Raw genomic sequence first — 10642 nt, 5'->3', positions numbered from 1 at the left:
GAAACGGACCCATTATAAGTTAGAGTGGTTATACTCTAACTCGGACTGTTCCTAACTTCATACCCAGGACACAGACTCCCAAACAGATCAAAGATCTCACATTCTGGAGACACACTCTAAATAGATCAGAGGCCTCACACCCTAGAATAAAGGTCCCCCCCAAAACTTTGGGATGGGTGGTTTTTCTATGTTATTACAAAGTAATCCCTTATTATGGACTGAATGTTTGCGGCCCCCCCAAATCTACGCCTTGAATCCCTAACCCCCAATGTGACGATACTAGGGGCCTTTGGGAGGTAATTAGGGTTAGATGAGGTCATGAGGGTGAAGTCCTGGTGATGGCATTAGTGCCCTTATAAGAAGACACCAGAAAGTTTCTTCTTTTTCTCTGCCATGTGAGGACATGGCAAGAAGGTGGCCATCTGCAAGCCAGGAGGAGAGATGTCACCAGAACCCAGCCATGCTGGCACTCTGATCTTGGACTTCTGGCCTCCAGAATGGTAAGAAAATAAATTTCTGTTGTTTTGGCCACCCTGTCTATAGTGCTATATTATAGTGGCCTGAGCTGGCTAAGACACACCTTAAGCTTTTACTTTCGAGGCGCTGAGTTTTATGTCAGAGTCCTTATACTTGCCCCATCTACCTCGGTCACCACCAGCAGTCCCCAGTCCGTGGCCCTCCCATGCCTGCCCCTTGATCTCCAGGCACTGAGCCAGAGGGTTGTCCGGAGGCCAGGGGCAAGGAAGCCTACCAAGCTGCGCCATCTGCCCTCCAGGCTGCCAGCCAGGATGTGGAGCAGGATTTCAGAGAAGCAGGTGAACAGCGTGGCCCATGGGGGTCTGGGGCACGGGTATTAGCACCAAGGCTGGGCATTCCCAGCTGGGCCTGGTAACCTGCTTCCCTTTCATACGGGCTATTCCGGTGTGCTTTCATCCATTTTCCCGTCCTCTCTTCCTTCCTCTTTCAAAGACAAGCAGAGGGCAGCAGAGGGACACGTTAAGTCTCTGCTCTAACACACAGTCTGCCGCCAGCACATCTGCCAGGAGTGGGCTGCTGCTCCACGCGGCTCCCGGCTCCCTCGGGGCGGTTCCGGGGAGCCAGTTCAGCCAGGGCCATCTGGATGGGGTGGGGTGAGGCGGGGAGGGGCCAGGAAACAGCGCTGACCTTGAGGTTTGCTAGAAGAATTCCAGGGGTCCCTGGCACCCTGAAGGAGACCTTGAAGAGGACTTTGTTGAAAGATAGAAGCCTTCCCTGTGGAGGAGGCAGGAGGGAGAGAATCATATTTTGGATACTCTAGTTTATATATATTTACATATATAATACACGTATATACATATACGGTTGTTGTGAGGAATAAAATGGATTATATTTTGTGTAGTGCTTAGAACAAGGTTTGGCACACCGTAAGCTTAAGTGATTACTATGTCTTGCTTGTGGAAAGGGAAAGCTGCCTGCCATTCCAGTAAACAATGAATGTTGCCTGCCCTCAAGCCATCAGCCACTGTACCCCCAGCGGTGCGCCCTGGGGGAATTTAGGACAGAGAAAAACAGGATACTGGCCCTAGATAGTTAACATGCACATCTGAGAAATGATTTCAATGAGCCCAGACTCTTGCATCTTCTCATACATAAAGCACTAAAATCATTAACTTGGAACGTCTGCTTTTTGTGATTAGCAGTAATCTTTTGATGTTTGACTACATGGTTGTTTTGGGGATTTTTTTCAGCAAAAACTCTTATATATCCAGGCTCCTCCCTTACCTCTTTGGGGCAGTTCCTGAGAGCTATCTGCGAGGTTGTCCCCTGGGCTACAGTCCTCAGTCCTCAGTAAGGTCCTGAGATAAAGCATAACTCGCAACTTTTAGGTTGTGGATTTTTCTTCAGTCATCTTTTTCAAAACCAGCCTCCCTAACCTCGCCTTGAAAACCTTGCATGATCTGGCCCTGCCTTCCCCTCCTCCTCCTGTCTCACTCTTGGATTCTAAGCCACATGGGCCTTCTTCCAGTTCCTTAAGAGAGCCAGCTTTGCTTACCCTTGAATTTGCAAGGATGGAGCTCTGCATCTGCAAAGCAGAATCCGGAGAGTGAATGTGAGCTAGCAGGGCATTGAATAATGGGAGGAGTAGGTTGAGCTGATTCCCAAACCTGATCAAAGTTGGGGGATGTGTGCTTAGGGGAAATCTGTAGCTCTAAATGCCTATAGATCAGAAAAGTTGAAAATCAAGTACCTAAGATTTCATATCAGGAGTCTGGAAAAGTAACAGCAAATTGAACCTGAGAAAGTGGAAGGAAGGAAATTATAAAGATAAGAGCAGAAACTGGTAAATTGGAAAACAAACATACAACAGAGAAAATCAATAAAGTCAAAAATTGGTTCTTTGAACAGATTAATAACCAATTAGCAATTTCTGTTCTTTCCTCTTAATAAGTTAAGAGAAAAAATATAGAATACCAATATCAGGACTGAAAAGGGAGTGCTATTACGAATCCTACAGACATTAAAAGGTTAATAAGACTTTTTTAAACATAGGACTTTATTTTCAATGAAGCCCAAATGCCAGCCATCTTCTCATTCTACTGCTTCTGTGTTCATATGGATCCTCTATATCCATGAGGACGGCAGAACTCAGGAATTTGCTAATGCCTCCTTCACTCATGAAAACAGAAAAGCACAGTACTTTTTTAAAGCTGGGGCTCAAGTGAAATCAATTGTTTAAAATGTAATGGTCTGAAATGGAATTGAACACAGTAGAATAGAGCAGGATAGAATAACATAGGGAGGAATGGTATAGCATGGTCGAATGGAATAGAATAGAATAGAATAGAAGTCAGATTTGTGCCAGGCACTGGGCCTAATTATTGTAGTAGATATTCATTAACTGAACAAATATTATTGAACATCTGCTAGTTGTTTGGGATTCAGTGGAGAACAAAACAGAAACCTCTGCTCTTACAAAGCTGATATTCTAATCAGGGAGACAGATATTCGCATGTGCAAAAGGCTTTGAGGCTCACACTGGTCAGAATGGCCATCATCAAAAATTCCACAAACAATAAATGATGGAGAGGATGTGGAGAAAAGGGAACACTCCTACACTGTCGGTGGGAATGTAAATTGGTACAGCTACTATGGAGAACAGTATGAAGGTTCCCTAAAAAACTAAAAATAGAGCTACCATATGACCTAGCAATCCCACTCTTGGACATATTCCTGGAGAAAAACATAATTCAAAAAGATACATGCACCCCAATGTTCACTGCAGCTCTATTTACAATAGCCAGGACATGGAAGCAATCTAAATGTCCATCAACAGATGAATGGATAAAGAAGTGTGGTACATGTATACAATGGAATATTACTCAGCCATAAAATGGAACGAAATTGTGCCATTTGCAGAGACATGGACGGACCTAGAGACTGTTATACAGAGTGAAGTAAGTCACAAAGAGAAAAACAAATATCATATAATATCGTTTATATGTGGAATCTAGAAAAATGGTACAGAGGAACTGACTTGCAAAGCAGAAATAGAGACACAGATGTAGAGAACAAACGTATGGATACCAAGGGGGAAAGGGAGGGTGGAATGAACTGGGAGATTGGGATTGACATATATACACTACTATGTATAAAATAGATAACTAATGAGAACCTACTGTATAGGACAGGGAACTCTATTCAGTGCTCTGTGGTGACCTAAATGGGAAGGAAATCCAAAAAAGAAGGGCTATGTATGTACATATAGCTGATTAACTTTGCTGTACAGCAGAAACTAACACAACATTGTAAAGCAACTATACTCCACTAAAAATTAATTTAAAAATAAGGGCCTGGGACTTCCCTGGTGGCTCAGTGGTTAAGAATCCGCTTGAAAATGCAGGGGACATGGGTTTGAGCCCTGGTCCGGGAAGATCCCACATGCCGCGGAGCAACTAAGCCCGTGCACCACAACTACTGAGCCTGCGCTCTAGAGCCCGCGTGCCACAACTACTGAAGCCCGCGTGCCTAGAGCCTGTGCTCTGCAACAAGAGAAGCCACCGCAATGAGAAGCCCGCGCACCGCAATGAAGAGTAGCCCCCACTCGCCGCAACTAGAGAAAGCCCGCGCACAGCAACGAAGACCCAATGCAGCCCCAAATAAATAAATAAATTAATTAAAAAAAATAAGGGCCTGAGGGCTAAAGGTACAAGGCTGGCCCTTATGAGGAACAGGCAAAAGGACAATGTGGCTTGGAGTTCAAGAGAAATGGATGAGGCTGTAGAGATTGGGGGTCATGGTAGAGAGTCTGGAATTTTAACAAGATGACGACGACATCATCATCATCATTGTTAACTCTTACAGCACTTGCTATGTCAGGCATTGTCCTAAGCACCCCCCACTTTTTTTGGCCACCCCCCTCACACACACACAACCACCAGCCTTTGGGATCTTAGTTCCCCGACCAGGGATCGAACCTGGGTCCCTGGCAGTGAGAGAGCTGAATCCTAACCACTGGACCACCAGGGAATTCCCCCCAACTCTTTTTTTTAAATTGTTCACAACAGTCCTATAAAACACATATAAAATCATGCCCACTTTCCAGAAGGGGAAACCAAGGCACAGAGAGTAAAATGTCAGTCTGGCTCCAGAATCTGTTATTTTAACCACTATACTCTGCAATTTATGGTGCACAGGCATCTTATAATCCTGTAGCAGATGAAATGTAAATATACAAATTACTAAAGAATGCGAATCAAGAGAAAGATCTGGTGGGAGGTGTGCTGAAGGCAGGAAGTGAGAGGTGGGGCAGTGTGCCCTCCCACTGGGTGTCAAGGTTGTGCCCTCCCACTGGGTGTCAAGGTTGATCTAGGCACACATGCCCAGAAACATTTACTGCATCTGAGATGCTCCCTTCTTGTCCTGTCCTCTGTTATCCTAACTGTAGAGTGAGAAAGGAGGGGACTGGGTTAAATTGGCCAATAAAGGGCTTGTACTCATGGGGTTGGGCCTCCTCTGTGTCTTATCATTTCTTACAAAAGAGATCAATTCCAGCTCAGCGAAAACAAGGGAGAGTTTGGTTTTGGTCTCCACTCCCCTATCTTCACCTCTATCCCTCTGGAAGGAGGAAAAAGAACAAGAAAACAGTGGAGAGTGGTCACGGCAGACACATGGACTCTTGTGAATCTACACATGAGCAATAAGTACTGAAGATTCCTCCCAGGACTTTCCCCCTGAAACGGGGGTAGAAGAAAGTATAGTCACCGAGGAGGTGAGAGGAGGTGGGGAGAAAGAAACACAGGAAACATGGGTGTGACCAGTGGCAGTGTGGTCTCTTCTCTTTTTTTTCTTTTTTTAGTCATGGAGGCACAACAGTCAGACCCCTTCCCTGTGTCTTATCCATAAGCTTGACCCCATTGTGATGACAATAAAGAGCATCAAAGACACCTCTAGGTTTTATTCTAAGATCCTGGGCATGGAGGTCGTGACTTTCAAGGTAATCACTTCCCCAAATGCCAAATTGTAGGTGGGGTAAAACTTGATTATACTATTTTAAAAAATAACTTAAAACTCCAAACACACACACACACACACACACACACACACACACACACACACACACACGAGATCTCTGAGAAAAATTTAAAGGATCAATGGAGGAGATTCCAAACTCTGAATAGTAGGACTTCCAGAGAGAGAATGGAGAAAAAGGAAGGGAAGAAATTACCATAGAATAATGCAAGAGAACTTTCCAGTCTTTATATGGAAAGGGTTAACTGAGTATCTGGCACACCGACACCTAGATATCTTCCTATGAAATTATAGAACATCAAAATAAAAACAAATCTCCTAGAAGTTTTCAGAGAGGTTAAAAAGAAAAGTAGTTCAACTACAAAGGAAAAGGAAATATGCACATTTCAGATTTCCCAAGAATCAGAGACCAGAAGACAATTGAAGAACAACTTCAAGATTCTGAAGGAAAACATTTCAACCTAGAATTCTGTGACCAAACTATTATTCAAGGTGAGTGTAGAATGAAACATTCTTAGACATAAAAAGACGCAGAAACTTTGCCTACTTGCTTTGAAAATTACTTGAGAACATGCTATATCACAATGAGTGATTAGGGCTTCCCTGGTGGCGCAGTGGTTGAGAGTCCACCTGCCAATGCAGGGGACACGGGTTCGTGCCCTGGTCCAGGAAGATCCCACATGCCACGGAGCAGCTGGGCCTGTGAGCCATGGCCGCTGAGCCTGCGCATCCGGAGCCTGTGCTCTGCAACGGGAGAGGCCACAACAGTGAGAGGCCCGCGCGTACAGCAAAAAAAAAAAAAAAAAAAAAAAAAAAAAAGAGTGATTAATCCAGGAGTAAGAAAGACATCAAAGTCAGGACACCGTGGATCCCAAGAGGAAGATCCAGAAAGATACCTAGAAAACAATCAGTCCAATTTGGATCAGGAGAAGGAAAGGTCTCAAGAAAAAGAGCTTCAAGGTAAAAGGGAGGTTTCCATAGATTGACTACAATCCTTGAGAATTTGGAACAACTTCAAAAGTGGGAGATGCACAGACACTGAATGTGTCTTAAATTGAAAGGGCCCATGGAATGGCAAACAGGGTAAAAAATGTAAAACTAACACAGAATGCTATGCATAAAAATAGAATTATGCAATATCAGACTGGATATATACATAGCAAGACGGACAGCTCTTAAAAGATCATGCTGAATGCAAAATGAAGAAGCCAGATCAGGTATATAGCATGGTACCATTTATAACATACACACATAAAAAAAATACACCTTTTACAATAACTTATGCAAAACCAAAGGATGAACATCAAACACATTAAAATCATTGCCCAGGGTGGGGACAGGAATGAAGAATGGAAATAAAAAGATTAAACATACAAATAAAACTAGAGAAGGGTCTTGCGTGGCCCAACAATGATAGTGAGGCATATGAAGCCTCAACCCCCGTTATTTGGACACACTTGAGTGAAATTTCAGTACATCTAGGATCAAGAAAAGTCCTAAGAGCTGCAGTAGTGGAGGGTGGATGCATCATCTATAAAAAGAATGAAAAACAGATTAACATCAGACTTCTTATCAGCAACACCAGATTCAGGAAGACAACGAAGCCACATATTTAAAAGGCTGTGAGGGGACTTCCCTGGTGGTCCAGCAGTTAAGACTCTGCACTCCCAATGCAGAGGGCCCGGGTTTGATCCCTGGTCAGGGAACTAGATCTCACATGCATGCAGCAACTAAGAGCCTGCATGCCACAACTGAAGAAAAGATCCTGTACGCTGCAGCTAAGACCTGGCACAGCCAAATAAATAAATATTTTTTTTTAAAAGTAAAAAAATAGGGACTTCCCTGGTGGCGCAGTGGTTAAGAATCCACCTGCCAATGAAGGCAACATGGGTTCGATCCCTGGTCCAGGAAGATCCCACATGCCGCGAAGCAACTAAGCCCGTGTGCCACAACTATTGAGCCTGTGCTCTAGAGCCCGTGGGCCACAACTACTGAGCCCGAGTGCTGCAACTACTGAAGCCTGCGTGCTGCAACTACTGCACATGCCTAGAGCCTGTGCACCGCATAGAAGAGTAGCCCCCACTCACCACAACTAGAGAAAGCCCCAGCACAGCAATGAAGACCCAAAATAAATAAATAAATAAATAAAATACATTTATTTTAAAAAATAAAATATTAAAAAAAATTAATAAAAAATAAAAGGCTGCAGGAAAATAACCTACAACCTCAAATTCTATACTCAGCCGAACTATCATTCAAGTGAAATAAAGTCATTTTCTGATAGAATGCATGTAGTATCCACCATGGTGAGATGAAAGGGACATAAAACGATTTTTTAACAAATGGCAGAAGTTGAGAGGCACAGGAGAGGGAGGCAGGATGAAGAGGATAGTCGGGCCAATGAGATACTATGTTCGTCCATCAAAACATAAAGACGAAAGTGGGTTATTTTAAAATTGCAAAGGAACCAAAAGAGGAGCTAAAACCAATCACAGAATTTTGTTGGGAGGGGTAGTAATGTGGATGAGCTAAATTCTCATTTATCTTAGCAGGGAAAGGATAGAAAATGTCTGAAGTTGCTAAATCAAAACATAGTGGCACATCAGTTAGGGATTGTTTGGAGGCATGTGGGAGAAAATTTAACTACCAGCGGGTTAAATAAAATAGAGTTTTCTTTGTCTCTCATTCAACAATCAGTCCAGAGGTAGGCAGGCAGGGCTCGGGCAGTGGCTGGAAGGAGGAAGTGAGTGGGCAAAAAGCATGAGCTTAGTGGGGTGGGGAGGTTCCCAGATGCACTGCTCACAGGCTCTGCTGACATCTCATTGTCTCATCTTACATGGTCACCCAGCAAGGAATGCTGGGGAATGCAGGTTTTTAAAGCTGGGTGTACAATAAACCCCACTGAAACTTGGGTTGTGTTTAAAAGAAAAGGAGAGAAATGTATTAAGTAGACAGATTGCAGTCTCTGCCATGGGTAGTATAAACATATTATTTTGGAGGTATGGAAATAATTTCCAGAAGAAACACGTACACACGTTGAAAGCAGTTTGCCTCTAGGGAATGAGACAAGTGTGGGACAACAGGCTGCTATTTTTCATCAAAAACCTTGTTCTACTTTTTATTTTTTAACCCTGTTGGGGTAGGTAGGGGGCTTTGCCTCACACTCATCTTGGAGGTTTAGTTCCAGGTTGTTTTCTCTCCCCAAATAGGGAGACCGGAAAGCATTGTGTTTTGGAGACCAGAAATTTAACCTCCATGAGGCGGGAAACGAATTTGAACCCAAAGCCACTCACCCAGTCCCTGGCTCCCTGGATATATGCTTGATTACAGCCTTTGAAGGAAATGGTCCAGCACCTCGCGGTGAGTCAGACTTCCATCCTCTTTTGAGAAAGCTGCTGCAGATGCAGTGAAAACAGAAGCATGACTCAAACTTCAGACATAACAGGTTTCATCACACCCAGATAAGATCTATGCACAATTGTTTATTCACTATTTTTATTGACATCATTTTTCCCTCTAAGCAAATGTATTTTTAAAAATAAACTTATTTTATTTATTTTTGGCTGTGTTGGGTCTTCGTTGCAGCACGTGGGCTTCTCATTGTGGTGGCTTCTCTTGTTGTGGAGCACGGGCTCTAGGCATGCGGGCTTCAGTAGTTGCAGCATGCGGGCTCAGTAGTTGTGGCTCGTGGACTCTAGAGCACAGGCTCAGTAGTTGTGGCACACAGGCTTAGGGGGATCTTCCCAGACCAGGGATTGAACCCATGTCCCCTGCATTGGCAGGCAGATTCTCAACCACTGCGACACCAGGGAAGCTCACAAATGTATTTTAAAAGAAAACTTTACATCACCCTTGTGAAAAAAATTATACCTAAGCTCTATTTAGATAAATACATTTATGTAAAAAGAAAATGTTCAACCAAGTAAATGAAAACCCATTATATCTTGGCATAAAGGGGAGGTAACTGTAAAAACAAACAGCTATAAAAGCATCACAATGTCATTAGATTATAGCCACTTCCATGGCCCCCACTCTCTGGGCCTGACAAATTTAGATTTGGCAAGTGGTTAAGGACTTCGCATCCACCAGAGACTTTCTTCTTTGTATAATCAGAGGATTGAAGAGGGAATAATTACTGACTCACTGTTATTTAATTTAGTGTCCTTGTAATACTTAAAATGATTTCATCTGAAGGGGTCATTGGTTCTCCTTTTGGGGAACACAGATTGAGGTATTAAATACACTTCATGCAAATTGACCTGGACTCCTTTGGAAAATATCAGTGGAAAAGTCTGGTTTGGAAGGAAAGTGGGTAAAGCATCGGGATTAAGGGTACGGACTTACTTTGGCCCAGACTTGCCTGGGTTTGAATTCTGACTCTGTCACTTACTAGGTAACAGTAGGTACATTATCATCCCCATTTGACAGATGAGGAAACCGAGGTACAGAGCAGTTAGGTACTCTGCTTGAGGTCATACAGCTAGTAAGTTGCTGGAGCAGGGTGAGGGAGGGGAGAATGGTAGGAGATGAAGTGAGAAAGATACAGGGGTCTTCTAGGTCACTGTAAAGAATGAAATTTTGGTCCCACACATGGACTGTGACGAATGACTTTTGTTTTCTCTTCCCATTTCAGGCTTGTGATGTCCCCATTGAGGAGGGTCCAGTCCCCAGAATGGGGGCAAAAGGGGGCAAAAGTATGTCCATCTACTTCCAAGACCCTGACAGAAACCTGATTGAGGTGTCCAACTACATCTCCTTGTGATGGAGGCTAGCTCTCTGCCATCTTGTCCCCTGCTACGTTGCCCTCTCCCTTCCTTCCTGCAAACCTTCGCCCAGGCCCAGAAACCTCTAAGGACTGAGGACTTAGGCACTTCACACATCCTGCTGGAGGATCTGAGGCAGGTTTGGGACCAACATGTCTGAGTGTCCTCCATCCAAGCTGCCCCAATAAATTAATAACTTTCAATTAATATGAGCTCTTCATTAATTACTGTTTCAGCTTTATGCATGGGTGTTTGTCTAGGACGTGAGGTCTCTGAGCTGTTTGGGGGTCAGTGACCAGGGTATGACGTCGCTGAGGACCAAATTTAGGGTCATCGCCTTCAGATTCAAGGCCCCTGACAGATTTCTCCTT

At 43.8% G+C, this 10642-nt stretch overlaps 1 protein-coding gene across 1 annotated transcript; it reads left to right on the top strand.

The window, feature by feature from the left end:
- Positions 1-318: 318 nt before the first annotated feature.
- GLOD5 (glyoxalase domain containing 5) lies at positions 319-10270 on the top strand. Its single transcript, XM_060086525.1, is given in 6 exon segments — positions 319-324; positions 705-815; positions 5336-5473; positions 8718-8836; positions 8838-8868; positions 10142-10270. Coding segments are annotated over 6 exon segments (534 nt in total).
- The last annotated feature ends 372 nt before the right edge of the window (positions 10271-10642 follow it).

This window comes from Mesoplodon densirostris, chromosome X (assembly GCF_025265405.1).
Source record: "Mesoplodon densirostris isolate mMesDen1 chromosome X, mMesDen1 primary haplotype, whole genome shotgun sequence".
NCBI lineage: Eukaryota > Metazoa > Chordata > Mammalia > Artiodactyla > Ziphiidae > Mesoplodon > Mesoplodon densirostris.
This window is presented reverse-complemented; position numbering and strand designations above follow the sequence as displayed.